General features: G+C 41.3%; 1 protein-coding gene across 2 annotated transcripts in view; it reads left to right on the top strand.

Moving 5' to 3' along the window:
- TPCN1 (two pore segment channel 1) overlaps positions 1-23071 on the top strand; it is a 141450-nt gene that overhangs the window by 48735 nt on the left and 69644 nt on the right. For both annotated transcript variants that reach the window (XM_069759860.1, XM_069759855.1), the window contains 5 exons: positions 2987-3075; positions 5983-6017; positions 6102-6160; positions 6249-6348; positions 21313-21429. In XM_069759860.1, coding sequence (XP_069615961.1) covers positions 2987-3075; positions 5983-6017; positions 6102-6160; positions 6249-6348; positions 21313-21429 — 400 coding nt within the window. The remainder of the gene's footprint in view (positions 1-2986; positions 3076-5982; positions 6018-6101; positions 6161-6248; positions 6349-21312; positions 21430-23071) is intronic.

Genomic DNA, 23071 nt, shown 5'->3' with positions numbered 1-23071 from the left:
CAATCGCCGGATGATTAATTGAGCGAGTTAAAAAAAAAAGTCATTTTGAAAATAGCAGCTGCTGCGCCTGCGCAGTAGCAGTTATTGGATCTCTATACACACTGATAGCTGCTACTGCGCAAGTGTCCTTTTCAAATTGACTTTTTTCTCATTCGCCTCATTGGGGGACACAGCTTGAACATGGTTCTGTGTCCCCCAATGAGTGGCTCGGAGAAAAGGATTTTACGGTGAGCACACAAAAATCCCTGTTTTTTTCTCCCCTTCCTCAATTAAATAAGCAAAAGGGATTCAATGCACTGTAAACATGCGATTATGCTGCAGCGCAGGTGCCACGGCTGCCACCTGCCTGCAAAAGCGGATATTCATTATGCAAACTAGGGGGCAGGTCAGTGAGGAATCAGTGACCTGTCAGCAGTCTTCATTATGAATATCTAATCAGAGCACCTCATGAAGCCTCCCCCCCACAGGCCGCCCCGGAGCACGAGCATATCATTAACTCAAAAATGAAAATAAAGTTTAAGAAACAACCACAAGACGGGTTTCATCAACCAAGGTATCATTTTATTCAGTATAACGGCACTGACCTGATACTGTCTGTAGGTTACTGTGCACAATCTTGCTGACAGGTTCCCTTTAAAAATGGGTATAAAGGAATCTATCACTTTTGTATTGTACCATAGTCTGCATTTTGTTCCCAAATTTCAGTTACACTTTATGCTGTGCTATGTAGAAAATCGAAATCCTGTTTTGCCACATGGAAACGATTAACAAGCTGTTAATGATATGCTTTAGCTTGTGCGAATACCCAGGATAGCTCAACGTAAAGGGTTTTTTCTATTAAAGTAAGTTATTCCCTACTGATTTGCCTGGGGTCCAGCTGCTCTTACCACAAGCGATTAGCAGAACAGGGTACTTTTATCCCAGTTAGAAAGGAGCGCATACTCAATCATCGCTCCATCCATTCATTCATTCATTCATTCATTCATTCATTCCCTATAGCATTGCACTTGGCTGTTCATCCTCATAGATAATGATTGGATCCGTAGGCTAACATGAACACTGCCGTGCTATATTAAACCGGAATAAAACTGACCTGTTCTGTCATTCATTGGGGGTACCTGCACTGAGACCCTCAATGAATTATCACCTATCCTATGGATGGCTTCTTTTTAATGTCCAGAACAGCTCATTGTAAGGCTATGTGTGCACATTGAGTGATGTGACTTTTAAAGACAGCCGGCAGTACACTGACAGGAGGTAACCGCTCCCGCAGTGTATCACTGAGCTGCCGTGAGAGAGTTCACCGGAGTTCATCAGCTGATCAGCTTCAGTGATCTCACTTACGGCTCCCCTACTGCGTGGGAAAGTTCTCACGCAGCAGTGCCGTAAGCATCGGAGCTGATGAACTGCTCAGTGATACACTACGGGAGCGATTACCTCCTGTCAGTGTATCGCCGGCGGCCGGGTAGTACGGTCACACCTGGACTATGGCGGAAAGGTGAGTATTTGTTGGTTTATCATTTTACATTATTTCTAGAAGACGAGGGGATTGGGTGTTAAGGTGAATATAATTTTTTTATTATTTTTATGTAAATATAGTAATTTTACTTTTTTTTTTTTTTTTTTTTTATAACTGTGAGCACAGGCACCGGCAGATGAAACTACTACTCCCATCAGCGGCGCCTGCTGTCAATGGTATAAAAAACTCAGCAAATCTGCAAACATTTTTATACCTGCGTTTTTGCTGCGGATTTGACTGCCTCAATTGAAGTCAATGGGTGCAGAAACCCTGCACAAGCGCAAAAAGAATTGCTGCAGAAAAAACGCACTGCAAATACTCACGGAAATGTACTGATCATGTGCACAACACTTCAGGATTGTCATTAAATAAGCTTGCATAAGGATTCCATTGTGTTTTTGACCCATTTACGCGCGGAAAAAAATCCACAAAAACGCATAAAAAACGCATCGCGTGCACATAGCCGAAAAGGGATTTCCTGGGATAAAAGGTATCGCCTATTCTTAGGGTAAGTGATAAGTTACTGATCACTTGGACCACCCACTCGTTCTGAGAACAGAGCTCTGGAAAGACCCTTTTGATGGAAAGGAGGGTGAACATATTACACATCTCTATTCAATATCCATAGGACTGCCAGAGATAGCCAAGTACATGGCACAGCTATCCCAGCAGTCCCACACAATCATTGAATGGAGTGGTGATGCTTCTGCTCATCCTCTGTTTCATTTAAGAGGGGCTCCGCACATCCCTGTCTTTGCGATCCCTGGTGGGATACCGTAATTTACTATGCTGAGAAATCCTCTTTATATTATGTGAATATTTGCTAATGATAACCCCAAACTTTATGCAGCACCAAAATAATCCAACGCGCTATAAAATCAGGTAAAGGAGGAAACCTACAGAATGACATTTGATGAAGTCAAACCTGAAGAACAATGAGACAAAAGAGCTGACAATCTGTGGTTCCTGATGCTTATTCAGAGGTTCACCTTATGCTGGATGGCATCGCTCCGTGATCGGCGGCGATCTGACCTTTTGAAACCAGTCCTGAGAATAAAGGGTTACAGCTCCTATAGTGCTACATTCTTTTCTAATTTTTCCTTTCTCTGTAGTGCACCCTGCTGTGTAGAAAGTATCACTTTATGATCCCTGGAGATCTGATCTCTGTCATCTGCACCACTTCTGAGAATGACGGGTAGTCTGGGTACTGCTGCATCTCTTTGTAATATTTCCCTTCATATTGGCAATGAAGTGAATGGGGCAGTGCTGCCGTTCCCTGCGCAGCCAGGTGTCACAGTGAAGGAGATGCAGTGCTACACAGGCAAGGTGTCTGTCATTCCCAGGATGGGTGGTGGACCTTAAAGGTAGGACCCCTGCCAATAATAAAGTGATGGGGAATCCTTTATTACTGAGTGTTCTCTTTAATCAGTAAAAATTGAGAATTAAGAATGTTCTTTTACTCTACAGGAACCTGCGTCAGATTTTCCAGTCTCTGCCTCCTTTTATAGATATCCTGCTCCTCCTCTTATTCTTCATGGTTATTTTTGCCATCCTGGGTATGTTCTTCCAATGAAAATGTATATGCTCACTATTAATTCGTAATAAAAGGGCATTCTCAAGTTTGAAAGTTACCTATATGATAGGGAATAACTTCCCAATTGTTGGGGACCCCCATTGATCCCTCAAACCATTGCTCTCAAGAGCCCTATGTGAACTTGATTTTAATGGGAGTGCTGGAGATTGCCAAGTGCTGCACTCCGCTGATCTTTTGCTCTCCCATCAGAATGAATCAGATTGAAGTCCAAATGATCAGTGGGGACCTCAGCAGGCGGCACCACCCCTAGCGATTGGAAAATTATCTCCTATCCTATGGATAAGGAATAACTTTCAGACTAGAGAATACAACTTTAAGGGATTAGTCATGGCTCTGAAAGCTAGCTATAGATATGACAAGTAGGGTTGAGCGACTTTTACTTTTTTAGGGTCGAGTCGGGTTTCGCGAAACCCGACTATCTCAAAAGTTAAGTCGAGTGAAATCGGCCGATTATGGTGAAAAGTCGGGGATCGACCGAAACACGAAATCTCTCTCTCTCTCTCCCTCTCCCTCTCCCTCTCCCTCTCCCTCTCTCTCTCTCCCTCCCTCTCTCTCTCCCCCCCTCTCTCTCTCCCCCCCCCCTTTCTCTCTCTCTGTCTATCCCCCCCCCCTCTCTCTGTCTCTCTCTCCCCCTCTCTCTCTCCATCACTCTGCCCACGCTCCTTCATTGGCTGAAAAAATGGCGCCAAACGCATCATACGAAACGCGACTTTGGCGCGAAGATCGCCGACCGCATGGCCGATCCCACACTAGGGTCGGGTTTCATGAAACCCGACTTTGCCAAAACTCGTCGACTTTTGAATTTGTCCAATCCGTTTCGCTCAAGCCTAATGACAAGCACTCTAAAAGAAATGTGAACCATTGAAACACTTGGGCCAAGTTCACATGTTCAGCATTTGGTCAGTATTTTACCCCTCAGTATTTGTAAGACAAAACCAGAAGTGATGCATATGTTTCTATTATACTTTTCCTCTGATCATTCCTCTCCTGGTTGTGGCTTACAAATACTGAGGTAAAATACTGACCAGATACTGCTAGTGTGAACGTGGCCTGATATAGAAAATCTTGTTAGGTAATCATGAACAGATATTTTCCATGTTATATAGTGCTTTTCTATTGGCATAACACATGTCATAGAAATTATGGTATATTCGCATTGCCACACATATATAATAGAAAAAAAAAGTTAATCAGCTCATCAATTCAAAGGTAATAGTTTGCTGAGTGCAGTTCACAGACAAGGCTGTCGAAGTTGATAACAGAACATAAATGGCTAATATAAGTCAAAAGTGATGCACTCCTATGATGGAGGGATGGTGCACTGAAGGAATATGGAGCAGTAATTAACCTTCGGCTCTCTAATAAGTCAATAGAGTTATGTTGAAACAAGAATTGCAGTTGTATTCACTGCTGACTATTCAGGAGACAACACACAGTACAAATCCAACATTTCGGCAGCATTGCCTCTGTCAAGGATATCTATCTATCTATCTATCTATCTATCTATCTATCTATCTATCTATCTATCTATCCCATATCTATCTATCTATCCCATATCTATCTATCTATCTATCTATCTATCTATCTATCTATCTATCTATCTATCTATCCCATATCTATCTATCTATCTATCTATCTATCTATCTATCTATCTATCTATCTATCTATCTATCTATCTATCTATCTATTCTATACTTCAAAGAAATGAGGTGTCAAAAGTAAGCCAAAAAAAGTGTGATCACATCTAGTTTGTGGAATTCATAGGGTCTTGCCAAGGAGAAATAGTCCTGAAGGAAGGAAGAAAGGGAGGAAGAATTCATAAAGTATATCTGTGAATGGATGATGCGTCCATATTTTTATAAAGCGGAGAATTACCAACTGTCACCACTGTGGGGAGACAGAGTCCAGAGCTAGTTGTAGAGACGTTTTAGTAAAGGAATAAAAGCCCATATGTGATACAGTGGGGGAAAAAGTATTTCGTCAGCCACCAATTTTGCAAGTTCTCCCACAGAGACGCCTGTAATTGACATCATAGGTAGACCACAACTATGAGATTCAAAATGAGAAAACAAATACAGAAAACTGCCTTCTCTGATTTGGCAAGATTTATTTTGCAAATTATGGTGGAAAATAAGTATTTGGTCAAACAAAATTTCATCTCAATACTTTGTAATATATCCTTTGTCAGCAATGACAGAGGTCAAACATTTTCTGTAAGTCTTCACAAGGTTGGCACACACTGTTAGTGGTATGTTGGGCCATTCCTCCATGCAGATTTCTTGGTATGTTGGCCCATTCCTCCTTGCATTATGGGCATGACAATGGACATATAGGATGACTGTCCCCCATTCTGGCGCTCTAGTAATGCTACTATTAAAGATTGACAAGGGCATTTAACAGATAGTCACAAGCGGGGCTCCGCATCACCCACAGCTGATAGACGCAGGTCCTAGCTGTAACACACAGACATTCCTTGCCGGGTATGGGGTAAGCCCCCGGCATACACCCGCTAATTATGCGCACCGTACATGTATGGCAGATGTTAAGGGATTAAAGAAGATTAAAGTTAAAGTTTTGGAATGGCCAAGTCAAAGTTCTGAGTTTAATCCTAAAGAAATGATGTGGTCTAATTCTAAATCTAATATTTTGCACTCATTATTTTGATTTGGTTCTGTTTATCTGATTTCAGAACTTGTCTGAAAATCCGATGTAGTTTTGGTCAGATATATTCCGAAATTTGGGAAATTGTGATTAGTTTCCAAACTTTCAATCAGCACAGAAAATTTACTAGCACTCCCAGACCTTCATTATTATGCCTTATCTATATCATTAGTACCGTAAATGGTTTCTTTGATTTTTCTCCTGCTAGGATTCTACTTATTTTCTCCTAATCCATCTGATCCGGTAAGTCATATTGATTCCCATATAGATGCATTGATTTGAACGGAATTGGATATTCACATATTTTTTTAATTCTGTTTTTGGCAGTATTTCAACACTCTGGAGAATAGTCTGGTCAGTCTGTTTGTTCTTTTGACAACTGCTAAGTAAGTGATTTTTTTTGTTAAGCTTCTATCTGGTAATCAGTAGAAGATTCTAGCTGCTGTTTGATAACCATTTCCTTCTGCATTGTAGTTTCCCTGATGTTATGATGCCGGCATATTCACGCAATCGGTGGTCGTGCGTCTTTTTCATTGTGTACTTGTCTATTGAGCTATATTTCATCATGAATCTGGTGAGTGGCTTCTTTCATGAAACCACAAAACATTTTCTGTCTTGTAGTTGTGTATAAGGTGACAACATTGGTAATGGATCTTTTCCTCCTATTGTTAAAGTAAAGGTCCCCCATTTGTACAATAAAGACTTTACCTAAGAATATTATAGATTTAGTGTGTATATACTGTCATGGCCAAAAGTGTTGTCACCCTTGAAATTGTTTCAGAAAATTTAATTACTGTACTTCCCAAAAATTATTGCAATTACACGTTTTGTTATACACGTTTATTTCTTTTGTGTGTATTGGAACAACACACACAAAAAAAAAATCGAGAAAAAAAGGCAAATTAGACAGAATTTCACACACAACCCTCCAAAATGGGCCGGAAAAAATTGTTGGCACCTTTGCAAAACTTTGGGTTAACCACTTTGTTTCAAGCATGTGGTGCTCGATCAAACTCGCCTGTGGCAAGTACTGTTGTGGGCAATATGAAAATCATATCTGAAACCAGATAAAAAGTGGAGAAGTCTCAATCTTTGCTTTGTGTGACTGTGTGCCACACCAAGCATGGAGAACAGAAAGAGAAGAGAACTGACTGAGGACTTAAGAACCAAAATTGTTGAAAAATATCAAGAATCTCAAGGTTACCACTCAATCTCCAGAGATCTTGATGTTCCTTTGTCCACGATGCGCAAACAAGAAGTTAATCACCCATGGCATTGGAGTTAAGGTACCGTCACACTTAGCGACGCTGCAGCGATACCGACAACGATCCGGATCGCTGCAGCGTCGCTGTTTGGTCGCTGGAGAGCTGTCACACAGACCGCTCTCCAGCGACCAATGATGCCGGTAACCAGGGTAAACATCGGGTAACTAAGCGCAGGGCCGCGCTTAGTAACCCGATGTTTACCCTGGTTACCATCCTAAAAGTAAAAAAAACAAACACTACATACTTACCTACAGCCGTCTGTCCTCCAGCGCTGTGCTCTGCACTCCTCCTGTACTGTCTGTGTGAGCACAGCAGCCGGAAAGCAGAGCGGTGACGTCACCGCTCTGCTTTCCGGCTGACCGACGCTCACACCCAGTGCAGGAGGAGAGCAGAGCACAGCGCTGGAGGACAGACGGCTGTAGGTAAGTATGTAGTGTTTGTTTTTTTTACTTTTAGGATGGTAACCAGGGTAAACATCGGGTTACTAAGCGTGGCCCTGCGCTTAGTTACCCGATGTTTACCCTGGTTACCAGTGAAGACATCGCTGAATCGGTGTCACACACGCCGATTCAGCGATGTCTGCGGGGAGTCCAGCGACGAAATAAAGTTCTGGACTTTCTTCCCCGACCAGCACAGCAGGGGCCTGATCGCTGCTGCCTGTCACACTGGATGATATCGCTAGCGAGGATGCTGCAACGTCACGGATCGCTAGCGATATCGTCTAGTGTGACGGTACCTTTAATCACCCTGGACGTGAACGGCAGAGAAAAATTGATGAAACGTTGCAATGTAGAATAGTCTGGATGGTGGATAAGCAGCCACAAACAAGTTCCAAAGAAATTTAAGTTGTCCTGCATGCTCAGGGTGCATCAGCTCAGTGCAAACTATCCATCGACATGTGAATGAAATATAACGCTATGGCAGGAGACCCAGGAGGACCCACTGCTTACCCAGAGATATAAAAAAGCTAGACTATAGTTTGACAAAATGTTCCTGAGTAAGCCGATATCCTTCTGGGAAAGCATCTTGTGGACAGATGAGACCAAGATAGAGCTTTTTAGTGAAGCACATCATTCTACTATTTACCAAAAATGGAATGAGGCCTACAAAGAAAGGAACAGAGTACTTAGTCAAATATGGTAGAGGCTCAAAGTTGTTTTGCTTCCTGTGACATTGGGTGCCGTCACTGTGTGCAAGGCATTATGAAATCTGAAGATTACCAAAGGATTTTGAGTCGCAATGTAGTGCCTAGTGTCAGGAAGCTGGATTTGTGTTACAGGTCATGGGTCTTCCAGCAGGATAATATCCCCAAACCTACTTCAAGAAGCGTTCAGAAATTGATGGAAACAAAGCGCTGGAGAGTTCTGTAGCGGTCAGCAATGAGTCCGGATGTAAATCCCATTGAACACCTGTGGTGAGATCTTAAAATTCCTGTTAGGAGAAGGCACCCTTCAAATATGAGAGATCTGGAGCAGTTTGCAAAACAAGAGTGGTCCAAAATTCCAGTTGAGAGGTGTAAGAAGCTTATTGATTGTTATAGGAAGCAATTGATTGTAGTTATTTATTTCAAAGGGTGTGTCACCAAATATTAAGTTGAGGATGCCAACAATTTTATCCTGCCCATTTTTGTGGTTTATTGTGAAACTAGATGGTGGCCCGATTCTAACGCATCGGGTATTCTAGAATATGCATGTCCACGTAGTATATTGCCCAGTCACGTAGTATATTGCCCAGCCACGTAGTATATTGCCCAGCCACGTACTATATTGCCCAGCCACGTACTATATTGGCCAGCCACATACTATATTGCCCAGCCACGTACCATATTGCCCAGCCACGTAGTATATTGCCCAGTCACGTAGTATATTGCCCAGTCACGTAGTATATTGCCCAGTCACGTAGTATATTGCCCAGTCACGTAGTATACAGCACAGAGCCACGTAGTATATTGCACAGCGACGTAGTATATTGCCCAGCCACGTAGTATATTGCCCAGTGGCGTAGTATACAGCACAGACACGTAGTATATTGCCCAGCTACGTAGTATATTGCCCAGCCACGTATGTAACAGGTTAAAAAATAATAAAGAAACATATACTCACCATCCGAAGAGCCCGTTGTAGTTCCGGCGCTTGTGTGCGGTGCACGCGGCAGCTTCCAGTCCCAGGATTGGTATGAGCGCAGGACCTGTGATGACGTCGCGGTCACATGTCCGTGACGTCATGGAAGGTCCTTCTCCCATAGCATCTTTGGAAGCGGAACCTGCCGCTTGCACTGCCGATGGACAGGACGCGACGGCGGAGGGTGAGAATAACGTTTTTTATTTTATTATTATTCTTTTTAACATTAGGTCGTTTTACTATTGATGCTGCATACGCAGCATCAATAGTAAAAAGTTGGTCACACAGGGTTAATAGTTGCGTAACCGGAGTGTGTTACACCACGGTCCGGTAACGCTGGCATTAACCCTGTGTGAGGGCTGACTGGAGGGGAGTATGGTGTGGGCACTGACTGACTGCGGGGAGGAAAGAGCGGCCATATTGCCGCCGGACTGCGGGCGTCGCTGATTGGTCGTGGCAATGGTTGTGGGCGTTTTGCCACAACCAATCCGCGACTTGGATTCCATGACAGACGGAGGCCGCGACCAATGAATATCTGTGACAGAAAGACAGACAGAAAGATGGAAGTGACCCTTAGACAATTATGTAGTAGATTATGTCCAATTTGCCTTTTTTCTTTGTTGTTTTGTGTTGTTCCAATACACACAAAGGAAATATATCTGTATAGCAAAACGTTTAATTGCAGTAACTTTTTGGGAGACATACTTCATTTTCTGGAACAATTTCAATGGTGCCAACTCTTTTGACCATGACTGTATACAGTATTAGTCAAAAGTTTGGAATTTGGTTTTCCTTGTCCTTATTGGAATGTACACATTGTAGATTTAAACTGAAAGCATCAAAACCATGAAGAAAAACTTGTATACAAGAGTAAAACACTTGTCAAACAAACCAGAATTGGTTAAATCTTGATTCCTCAAAGTACCCCACCCCTTTTTATACTGATGACCTCTTTCTACCCCTTTGGCATTATCTCAAACAGTTCCATCAGTTAATCACCTGGAATGGCTGCCAGTGAACAGGTATACTTTGTTAAGAGTTCATATGAGGAATCACAGGTCTTCAGAAAGCATTTGCGACAATCGGTTGTGTTTTACAGAGGCTGAGTTGGTACACTGTTTCATAAAGGACTGAGCTCTGCTACACAACTGTTCTAAGCCAGAACATGAAGAAAAAAACACTCCACCAAGTCAACTAAGTAAAGAGAAACAGTCTATCATTGCTTTAAGACCTGAAGGTCACTGTATCTGGAAAATTTCTAGAACCTTGAAGGTATCCTTAAAATCTGTCATGAAAACCATCGTATGCTAATGTGAAATTGACTTTGAGCACTTTAGGAAAGGAAGACTAAAGGTACCGCCACATTAAGCGACGCTGCAGCGATCTAGACAACGATGCCGATCGCTGCAGCGTCGCTGTTTGGTCGCTGGAGAGCTGTCACACAGACAGCTCTCCAGCGACCAACGATCCTGAAGTCCCCCGGGTAACCAGGGTAAATATCGGGTTACTAAGTGCAGGGCCGCGCTTAGTAACCCGATGTTTACCCAGGTTACCGTTGTAAAAGTAAAAAAAAAAACACTACATACTTACATTTCTGTCGCGTCCCCCAGCGTCCGCTTCCCTGCTCTGTGTAAGCGCGCTTGCCGGATAGCAGACGCAGTGACGCTGACACTGGGGGACGCAGGGAAGCTGACGCTGAGGAACGTGACAGGAATGTAAATATGTAGTGCTTTTTTTTTTACTTTTACATTGGTAACCAGGGTAAACATCGGGTTACTAAGCGCGGCCCTGCGCTTAGTAACTCAATGTTTACCCTGGTTACCAGTGAAGACATCGATGAATCGGCGTCACACACGCCGATTCAGCGATGTCTGCGGGAGATCCAGCGACGAAATAAAGTCCTGGACTTTCCCCAGCAACCAACGATCTCCCAGCAGGGGCCTGATCGTTGGTCGCTGTCACACATAACGATTTCGTTAACGATATCGTTGCTACGTCACAAAAAGCAACGATATCGTTAACGATATCGTTATGTGTGACGGTACCTTTAGAATTTCATCTGCTGCAGAAGATAAGTTGATCAGAGTAAACAACCTCATAAAGCACAAATTGGCAGCACCAGATATGACAATTTTCATAAATGATTGTAGCAAATGTTAATAGCAAACAAATATCAACCAACATCAACTGTCCATCGGAGACTGCGATAATCTGGCCTTTATGGCTATTTTCAAATGTGTTCCTTGCTGGATTTCCTGCCTTCAGACTAAATTTACAATGTAAATATAATAAATCGGTACTGTATGAATTGTAACATATGTTTTATTTGTTTGTGTATAGATTAATGTATAGCTAGAGATATCATTCCTCAGTGTTTATTAAAAATCTTGATTTATTTCATATCGTTAAGATACAGAGCAGTATTTTAATGATGTGAAAAAAATAAATCCACAATAAGATTCAGTGCCAGCTATCTATCCAAGTATTTATTATTAATTCTCATTTTTTATGTAGGCTCACTTTTTTTCTGCGGTAATTGTCATTCCACATATCATCCTTTATCTCTAGTGGGCTTACAATGTAAATTCCCATTTTAGACACAAATCTAGGACCAATTTAATTCACCATAGAATCATAGAATACTAGAGTCCAACCCCCTGCGCAATACAGGACTCATTAAACCATCCCAGACAGATGTCCATCCTGTTTTTGCCGAAGACCGACACTGAAGGAGAAAGCACCAACTCTTGTGGCTAAACACTCCACCACCCCCAAAAAGTCCTTCCAATACCCAATCTGTATTCTTATCCAAACACTAACATGTTGTTTAATAATTTGTTCGAAGATCTTTCCTGGTATCGAAGTAAGGCGCACTGGCCTGTAATTTCCTGACTCCATCAGGCACAGACTAATAGAAATTCTGACAATTTTTCTGTGCTGTGTTGTGGATAAATATGTCTTCAGAATTTGTTTTAGTCTTTGCCTGATGAAGAGACCTGAGTAGTCTTGAAAGCTTGCAATTTGTTACCATCTTTTCAGTTAGCCATTAAAAGGTATCAACCACTGAGGACTCTCAATTCTAAATATTTTTCCATCCTTCTTGGACATTTCGGTGCTTTAGAATATCCAGCCATTGGATCTTTCCTACCTTCTTTCTGAGACCATTAAAATGTGCCTTTCTGAAGTCCTACCTTAAAGACTGAGTCCTTGCTGGTCTTCCTCCTCTTGTAATCCAAATACCAATTAATTGGTATGTTAAACCCACATAGCGTAATCAAACTCAATGCAAAGTTCTTCCATCATCAAACCTGAACCCTGAATTTAGTTCTGCAATGTAGATGGCAACAGAATTTGTTCTTACAAATGAAACATTAGATTTATGTTATTTCACTACATTAGGATTGCAGTATCTTCCTGTTAAAGGCATAACGAATGATGGTGAATGTGATTGTATTATTGGATTTAAAGTGACTGCTATGTCACTACAATTAGTTGTGATCGAGCAGCACAACATGACAATCCTAATCTCTGAATGCACCCTAATGTACTATTACATCATAAAGTGTGTCACGCTGTTTTGTGCACGTTCAGCAGCTGATCCCACGCCACACAAGGCAGATGCCGACTATATTACTTAGCTGGCATCTGCTTTTAACAGCAGCTGCTGGCGCCGCCATTGTTAACCTTTTAAATGCTTCTCAAATCACTGACAACGACATTTAAGTACTGAGATCTGGCTCTAGCATTCGTTCACCCGTGGGTTGTTTTGACAGCCGTACCTAAAATATAAAGTGAAGAAAAAAAAAGTGTGTTCTTTTTAAGCCCTTACTGACAAGCGCCGTACATGTACTGCTCTACAGGAGCTGCATTCCCACAAAAGGCAGTACATGTATGGCGGCACGATCACACAGCCTCACGCTGAGCGCCGCGGTGATAGTGTGAGGGTTTCAGCTCCGTGTGAGAGCTGACACCCCCCAGCAACACCCACGATCGGTGCTAGCGCCAATTGCAGGCATTTAACCCATCTGATGCCACTGTCAGTAGTGACAGCGGCATAGATGAGCATCGTTCAGTGAATGAGTTCCCTGCACGCTTCCATCAGGACAATGCGATCCAATCGTGTTGTACTGATGGTCGCCATGGAGACCCCCAGCCCCAAGATGGCTCGGGGTCCTTCTGGATCCTGCAGGGAAGGTGGCTTCCCAGTGCCTGCAGAGAGCAGCAGAGGCTGACATGCCTCCATCCCTGCCTGTCAGATGCTGCTTCGATGTTCTGCAGTGCAGATGCATTGCAGAATGTCAGATCATCAATCTGATGTAATACAGTGATGTCCCAGGATGTAAATATAAAAAAAAAAAAAAATTAAAGTGTTAAAAATATTTTTCGCAAAATCCCCAAATAAAGAAAAAAAAAAGAATTAAATATTTTTCCAATAACTACATTTATTTATATAAAGAAAAAAATTAAGCAATAAAAGTACACATATTTGGTATTGCGGCGTCTGTAAAGACCAGCTCTATAAAACTGTCCCGCTAGTCAACCTCTTCAGTAAACACTGTAAAAAATAAATAAAGAGGCAAAAAATAATGCTTTATCATCATACCACCGAACATAAAGTGCAATAAAACGCAATCAAAAAGATAAATGTAAATAAAAATGGTACCGCTGAAAACGGCATCTTGTCCTGCAAAAAACAAGCCATCATACAATTCCATCAGCAGAAAAATAAAAAAGTTAGTCCTCAGAATAAAGCGATGCAAAAATAATTTTTTTCTATAAATATTTTTTGTGTAAAAGCGCCAAAACATAAAAAGTATAAATGAGGTATCGCTGTAATCTTTCTGACCCGAAGAATAAAAGTGTCTTATTAACTTTACCACAAGCAGAACGGTATGAAAAAAAAACATAACAAAAGGCAATTCCTGAATTGCTGGTTTTTGTTCATTCTGTCTCCCAAAAATCGGAATAGAAAGCGATCAAAAAATGTCATGTACCCAAAAATTGTACCAATAAAAACATCAACTCGTCTTGCAAAAAAACAGACCTCACATGACTCTGTGGACTAAAATACGGAAAAATTATAGCTCTCAAAATGTGGTGATACAAAAACTAGTTTTCGCAATAAAAAGCGTTTTTTAGTGTGTGGCAGAAGCCAAACCTAAAAACCAAAATAAAATCTGGTATCGCTGTAATCACACCGACTCGAAAAATAAAGTCTCCTAATCACTTATACCGCCCGAAGAATGGCGTAAAAAATTAAATAAAACCAATTTTGTGCACTTTTATCCTGCGCTGAGTGCTTACTCCGGGATTTCCTTGTAAATCTCTGAATTACGTGATTCAGATGGAACATCTGGCGGATGGAGGCACTGTGGATGCCGTCTGACCAATGATCCGGTGGTGTCCGTCTTTTTATATTGCATAAAAGTGCCGTCGGCCACTGTTTTGTGGACTTCTTAAAAGAAGGACACTGTGGAACAGAGGCCAGATGAAGTTCAGAGTAACTCTGCTGCCTCATTATAGTGAACTAGCTGAAGAGCCCGGCGTTGCCTGGGCACAGTAAATATCTGTGGTTAGTTATAGCACCTCACTTCTCTTATTTTCCCATCATGCCTCTCATTTCCCCCCTCACATCTTTCACTTCCCCCCCCTCACATCTCTCATTTTCTCCCTCACATCTCTCATTTTCCCCCTCACACCTCTTATTTTCCCCCTCACTCCTCTCATTCCCCCCTAACCTTGTCATTTCGACCTCACATCTGTCATTTTCCGATCACTCCACTATTTTCCCTCACTCCTCTCATTTTCACCTCACACCTCTCATTTTCCCTTCAGTATATACCTGTATGTCATCTCCCCTGTATATAGTATATACCTGCTGTATGTCATCTCCTCCTGTATATATATATATATATATATATATATATATATATATATACCTGTATGTCATCTCCTGTATATAGTATATACCTGTATGTCATCTCCTATATATAGTATATAACTGTATGTCATCTCCTCCTTTATATAGTATATACCTGTATGTCATCTCTTGTATATAGTATATACCTGTATGTCATCTCCCCTGTATATAGTATATACCTGTGTGTCATCTCCTGTATATAGTATATATCTGTGTGTCATCTCCTCCTGTATATAGTATATATCTGTGTGTCATCTCATGTATTAGACCTCGTTCACACATTATTTGGTCAGTATTTTTACCACAGTATTTGTAAGCTAAATTGGCAGCCTGATAAATCCCCAGCCAATAGAAAGCCCTCCTCCCTGGCAGTATAATATAATAATAATAATCTTTATTTTTATATAGCGCTAACATATTCCGCAGCGCTTTACAGGTTGCACACATTATCATCACTGTCCCCAATGGGGCTCACAATCTAGGTTCCCTATCAGTATGTCTTTAGAATGTGGGAGGAAACCGGAGTACCCGGAGGAAACCCACGCAAACACGGAGAGAACATACAAACTCTTTGCAGATGTTGTCCTTGGTGGGGTTTGAACCCAGGACTCCAGCGCTGCAAGGCTGCTGTGCTATCCACTGCGCCACCGTGCTGTATGTATTAGCTCACACATACACATAATAAACAGGTCATGTGACTGACAGCTGTCGTATTTCCTATATGGTACATTTGTTGCTCTTGTAGTTTGTCTGCTTATTAATCAGATTTTTATTTTTGAAGGATAATACCAGACTTGTGTGTGTTTTAGGGCGAGTTTCATGTGTCAAGTTGTGTGTGTTGAGTTGCGTGTGGCGACATGCGTGTAGCAACTTTTTGTGTGTCGAGTTGCATGTGACAGGTTAGTGTAGCAAGTTGTGTGCAGCAAGTTTTGCGCATGGCGAGTTTTGCGTGTGGCGAGTTTTATGTGTGGTGCGTTTTGAGTCTGTGCAAGTTTTGTGTGAGGCAACTTTTGCATGTGTTGCAACTTTTGTAGATAAGCCCCTGATGCCGGTGGGCTTAGCTCACCCGCGATTTTCGGGGTGACAGGTTCCCTTTAAGTCCCCCTTGTTCACATCTGACAGCTGTCAATTTGCCTCCAACACTTTTCCTTTCACTTTTCCCCATTATGTAGATAGGGGCAAAATTGTTTGGTGAATTGGAAAGCGCAGGTTTAAAATTTTGTCTAACAACATAGCCTATGACGCTCTCGGGGTCCAGACGTGTGACTGTGCAAAATTTTGTGGCTGTACCTGCGACGGTGCAGATGCCAATCCCGGACACACACACACACACACACACACACAGCTTTATATATTAGATGGATCCATCGGGTGTTTCATCTGTTACTCAGAGATTTAGATGGGAACCCCGATGCAAGTGCTCAGCATAGAGCACAGGATAAATGTTATGTAAAAAGTTCCCAATAAAAGCTTCAACTCAATCCACAAAAAAGAAAGTCCCCACTTAGGTCTGTCATCTGTTAACGGAAATATAGGGGGCTTCCACATTACTGGTAGTAAAAAGACTCTGGAAAAGCTAAATGACTCCTCGCCCCCAAAAGAAATTCAGCAAATTCTCTGCTCCAAAATCCAAATGCCCCCTCTCCCTTCTGAGCCCCAGTGTGCCTAAATCACATTTAAATCCCACACGTTTGGCATTTCTGAAGTGATGAGAGCCCGCCTAAGTTACGGGTGCATGCCTCCAGAAGCATGGGCTGGGCATAATGTACTGGGCACTACAATGTACCAGTGACTGCAACATACTGGTCACTACAATGGCAATTTGCAATTTCCACTCAGCAACATCCACTGCTGCTTGTTTCTGTAAATCACCCAGGGAGTCAAAATCGTCACTACATCTGTAGATAAATTCCCAAAGGGGTATACTATCCAAAATGTGATCACTTGAGGGGGGATTCTGCTTTCTAGCACTTAGGGGCTCTGTATATGGAGACCACAAACTATTTTAGGAAAATCTGCTCTCCAGGAGGCAAATAGCGCTCCGTCCGTCTCGAGTCTTGCTGTGTGGATACGCAGTACTGTACATCTACATATGGGGTATATCTACATTCGGCAGAAATTGTGGGATAATTTTACAGTTTTCCCAGTATGAAAATGTAAAATTTGTGGCTAACACAATTTTGGTGGTAAAAATGTTTTTTCTTCACTGCCTAATGGTATAAAATTATGTGACACACCCGTGTTGTCAAAATAATCACTGCACCCTTAGATGAATTCATTGAGCGGTTTAGTTTATAAAATATGGCCACTTATGGGGGGTTCTGCTTTTATTGCACCTCAGGGACTCTGCCATTATGACTTAGCGCCCTCAAACCAGTGCTGCAAAATCTGTGCTGTAATATGGCGCTACTTCCCTTCTGAGCTTTGCACTGTGCCTCAAAAGTAGTTTTCAACCACATATTGGGTATCTGCGCTCTCAGGAGAAATTGTACAACAAATTTTATGGAGAAATTTCTACTGTTATACCCTTATGAAAAAGCAAGATTTTGCGGGAAAATTTTTATTTATTTATTTATTTTCTTCCATTTTCACGGCTCTATGTTATAAACTTCTGTGAAGCACCTGTTGGTTCAAGGTTCTCTTCATACATCTAGATAAGTTCCCTAAGAAGTCTAGTTTCCAAAATGGTGTCACTTGTTGCCTAAACTGTTTAGCTACATCTGCATCAGGAGCTCTCCAAACATGACATTGCGTCCGCTAAATATGCCAGCAAATTTTACATTCAAAAGCGCTGCTTCCCTTCCGAGCCCTGCCGTGTGCCTAAACAGTAGATTTCCCCCACATATGGGGTATTGACATGCTCAGGATAAATTGCACAACAAATTGTATGATCCATTTTCTCCTGTTACCCTTGTAAAAGTTTTAAAAAAATTAGGTCTAAAGGAAAATTTTTCTGAAAGAAAAGTAAATGTTTATTCTTTCCTTCCACATTCCAAAAATTCCTGTGAAACACCTGAAGGGTTAATAAACTTCTTGAATGTGGTTTTGAGTACCTTGAGGGGTGCAGTTTGTAGAGTGGTGTCACTTTTGGGTATTTTCTGTCAAATAGGTCCCTCGAAGTCACTTCAAATCTGAGATGTCCCTTAAAAAAATGGTTTTGCAAATTTTGTTGTAAAAATGAGAAATCGCTGGTCAACTTTTAACGCTTATAACGTCCTAACAAAAAAAAAAAATGATGTTTCAAAAATTGCGCTGATGTTATTTATTAACTATTTTGTGCGATATGATATGACTCTTGGATTTATGGGCAATTTTTGCCAAATTTCCTTTTTTTCCACAAATAAACGCAAGTCATATCAAAGAAATTTTGCCACTATCATGAAGTACAATATTTCATGAGAAAACTGTCTCCGAATCAGTGTGATACATAGAAGGATTCCAGAGTTATGACTCATTTGACAGTGGTCAGAATTGTAAAAACTGGCCTTGTCAGGAAGGTGAATACAGGCTTTGGGCGAAGGGGTTAAAAACAAAAACAAAAAAAAAAGTTTTTTATCTCACCCCTTTTCCCCCATTAAAACAATATATATTTGGTATTGCAGTGTCTTTAAAAATTTTGCCTATCAAAATATAAATTTAATTATCCCGACTGGTAAATGCTGTAATGAGGGAAAAAGGTTGAAACTTCAAAAAAAAATGTATTGGTCACCGCACCTCCGTAATAAAAATTCAATAAAAAGAATACAAAATGTCATATATTGTCCAGAATGGTTTAACTTTTATAACTAATATTATTATTATTATTATTATTATTATTATTATTATTATTATTATTATTATGTATTTATATAGCACCATTAATTCCATGGTGCTGTACATGAGAAGGGGTTGCATCAAAATACAAATATCACTTACAGTAAACCAACAATGACAGACTGATACAGAGGGAAGAGGACCCTGCCGCCCTTGCGGGCTTACATTCTACAGGATTATAGGGAAGGAGACAGTAGGTCGGAGGTTGCAGTAGTCCCAATGGTGTTGAGGTGGCCGTGTGGTCATTACAGGTTGTAAGGTTTTATGAAGAGGTGGGTTTTCAGGTTTCTTTTGAAGGATACAAATGTGGTAGATAACCGAACGTGTTGGGGCACAGAATTCCAGAGGATGGAAGATATTCTGGAGAAGTCTTGGAGGCGATTGGTTGAGGAGTGAATAAGCTTGGAGGAGAGGAGGTGGTCTTGGGAGGACCAGAGATTACGTGAGGGAAGATATTGAGAGATTAGTTTGGAAATATACGGAGGAGAAAGGTTATGGATGGCTTTGTAGGTCAGTATTAGTAGTTTAAACTGGATACCCTGGGAAATTGGGAGCCAGTGAAAGGACTTGCAAACAGGGGAAGCAGGAGTGTAGCGAGGAGAGAGATTAATTAGTCGAACAGCAGAGTTAAGGACGGACTGGAGAGGTGCGAGAGTATTAGAAGGTAGGCCACAGAGGAGGATGTTGCAGTAGTCGAGGCGGGAGATGTTTAGGGCATGCGCGAGCATTTTGGTAGAGTGAGGGTTGAGGAAAGGACGGATTCTGGAAATATTTTTGAGCTGGAGGCGACAGGAGGTGGCGAGAGCTTGGATGTTCGGTTTGAAGGACAGGGTAGAGTCAACTAAAAACACAACCTCGTCCTAGGTCAGATGAATTTTACTTATTTTAATTTAAAAATAAAAAAAAATTGCCACACGCCATTTTCCCTTACTCCTCATGGCAAAATGAATGGTGTTATTTAAAACTACAACAAAAATTAAAAAAAAGTCATGGCTACTTTAAAAAGGTAAGGCAAAAATTAAAATTCAAAAACAATAATTGGCTGCGTCTTTAATGGGTTGTCGCATGGACAAATTAGTTTTGTAGCACTAGCCTAATGGCTTGTGTGCAGGTATAAAAGATGCCAGACTTTAGTTCTTCTGACCATATTTGCTCTGTTTCTTGAAATTTTAGAATCCAGATTGTTAGTGTCTGGGCCTTTATGTCCAGTTCTCTCCAGCACATACTCATGCAAATATCATTTGCTATGCTCATATTTTTCTTATATTTGTTAATCTAAACCTGACAGACCACCTTGGCATTTTCTCCTGCACGGGCCTTGAGAATATTTCATAGCTATCGAAGAGGGTATCCCATTACTATCATTTTTACCCTGGGAAGGATATCAATTTATTATGTATGATGTGGTTCAGTAACTGGGACCTCCACCGATAAATATAAAAGAGGGGCTCATTCTTTTCCACTGCAGCTCTTCTCTGTCTTTGGGGTTTTCTCGATTATTTTCATGGATATTGAACTCTGAGTCATGATAAAATGGTGATTTATATTTGGACACATTTATACATGTATAAATACAAAAGAATAAGAGATTTTCCACTTTTAGAAAAGTGAATCCTTAATGCTTTTATATACGTAACCTAAGAGTAGGTACTCTCCTCCCCGGATCCAGGGCCGGCTCCCCGCCCATTCTCCAGTCTGATCGGCTGCAGTGCTGTTGTGACATGAATGCTGCAGCCAAACACAGATATCAGAGCAGAAAGTAGGGAGTGGGGAAGGGTGAATACTATCTGTCTTTGTTATTTTACATTATCATTTGTGGACTTTTCTAAAAGTGGAAACCCCCTTTAAATCAAATGGGCTTGTTCATCGAACATTTTTTTGCCATAAAGCTGCTTGAAAACTCGCAAACTTTTTGGAAGCCTTGAAGTTTTGTTGTTTTTACCTTTAGTCTTTTTTTACTTTTATGAGCAGTAGGTGAAGCTTGGATGGGGCATGACCACGTGCCCCTGATAAATGCATCATAATTTACACCAACATTGGCCTGAATTATGATGGAAATGTACGCCAGCCCCTGACTGGTGCACACTTCTGGCGGTGGTGCGTGACCTTTGAACGATGCGTTAAATTCAGTAAAGGCGCGTGCCTAATAATGAATGTGACTCATCTACTCCAGCACTCCTATTACTAAAACGGGCAAACAGAATGCCGCTCTTGTGTCAAAATTCTTGTCTTGAGCTCTTTTTGCTTCTAATACTCCATAACTGTTATTAAAAATCTGTTTTGAATTGAACAAAAATACTAGAAATCTAAAAGGAATCTGTGAACGCAAGTGTTAATCAAGGCTAAGTTTTCGGACCCTTTTTTTTTTTTTTTGTCTTTTACTCTCTTTTTTCCTCACAATGTTTTTTTTTATTCTTCAGCTCCTGGCCGTTGTGTTTGACACGTTCAATGACATAGAGAAAAAGAAGTTCAAATCTTTGCTTCTGCACAAGCGGACGGCGATACGGCACAGCTACCCGCTGCTGCTCAGCCCTCAGGTACACAGAAATGGCGTAACGGCGTTGTATTGTGCTGCTGCTTCGCGATGTCATTTGCTGGGCACTTAATTTATATATTCATTTGTAGTAACATGAACAAGTGAGATACAGGAGCTCAGAAAGATCTCTGATGTCTGCAAGTCAGGCATCCGCTGCAGAACATTCTCTCTGTGTCCTGTGTGTGTTCACCTGTCATATCCAGAATAAAAATTCTAGTAATGCTGTAAAGGTGTAGCTTAAGAGACACCGGAATAATCCTGCCATTATACGTTTATTTTGCTTTAGTCCTGGAATGTTTCTTTGCAGTATATATGCATTTAAATAATCTTTTTTTAAATGAGTTTTCCCAAGTGGTATCTTCACTCCTGAAGATGGACAGTTAAGATGAGCTTCATACTTAGAGGTCTGGGCAGCTAATAGTATGGGCGTCATCAATAGGCTGTAATAAGTCACACACTGTTCATCACATGTAGCTGTGTGACTGGTGTCCTATACAAGCCTCGTCTGTGTGCATTTTTAATACTAGGCAATCGCCCCCTCCATGAATTGGTAGGTTTGTGAGTGGTTTCTTCATCAGTAACCACCTGTGCTGCCCCCACCTTTATCATGGGGGTCTGCTGCATTCTATTAGTGCATTGGTAATCTGACCTGGTGTTGGTACAGGAGCTGCATTCCCACAAAAGGCAGTACATGTATGGCGGCACGATCACACAGCCTCACGCTGAGCGCCGCGGTGATAGTGTGAGGGTTTCAGCTCCGTGTGAGAGCTGACACCCCCCAGCAACACCCGCGATCGGTGCTAGCACCAATTGCAGGCATTTAACCCATCTGATGCCACTGTCAGTAGTGACAGCGGCATAGATGAGCATCGTTCAGTGAATGAGTTCCCTGCACGCTTCCATCAGGACAATGCGATGCAATCGTGTTGTACTGATGGTCTCCATGGAGACCCCCAACCCCAAGATGGCTCGGGGTCCTTCTGGATCCTGCAGGGAAGGTGGCTTCCCAGTGCCTGCAGAGAGCAGCAGAGGCTGACATGCCTCCATCCCTGCCTGTCAGATGCTGCTTCGATGTTTTGCAGTGCAGATGCATTGCAGAATGTCAGATCATCAATCTGATGTAATACAGTGATGTCCCAGGATGTAAATATAAAAAAAAAAATTAAAGTGTTTAAAATATTTTTTGCAAAATCCCCAAATAAAGGAGAAGAAAAAAGAATAAAATATTTTTCCAATAACCACATTTATTTATATAAAGAAAAAAATTAAGCAATAAAAGTACACATATTTGGTATTGCGGCGTCTGTAAAGACCAGCTCTATAAAACTGTCCCGCTAGTCAACCTCTTCAGTAAACACTGTAAAAAATAAATAAACAAAGAGGCAAAAAATAATGCTTTATCATCATACCACCGAACATAAAGTGCAATAAAACGCAATCAAAAAGATAAATTTAAATAAAAATGGTACCGCTGAAAACGGCATCTTGTCCTGCAAAAAACAAGCCATCATACAATTCCATCAGCAGAAAAATAAAAAAGTTAGTCCTCAGAATAAAGCGATGCAAAAATAATTTTTTTCTATAAATATTTTTTGTGTAAAAGCGCCAAAACATAAAAAGTATAAATGAGGTATCGCTGTAAT

Source organism: Ranitomeya imitator, chromosome 1, assembly GCF_032444005.1.
Source record: "Ranitomeya imitator isolate aRanImi1 chromosome 1, aRanImi1.pri, whole genome shotgun sequence".
In the NCBI taxonomy this organism is placed as follows: domain Eukaryota; kingdom Metazoa; phylum Chordata; class Amphibia; order Anura; family Dendrobatidae; genus Ranitomeya; species Ranitomeya imitator.
This window is presented reverse-complemented; position numbering and strand designations above follow the sequence as displayed.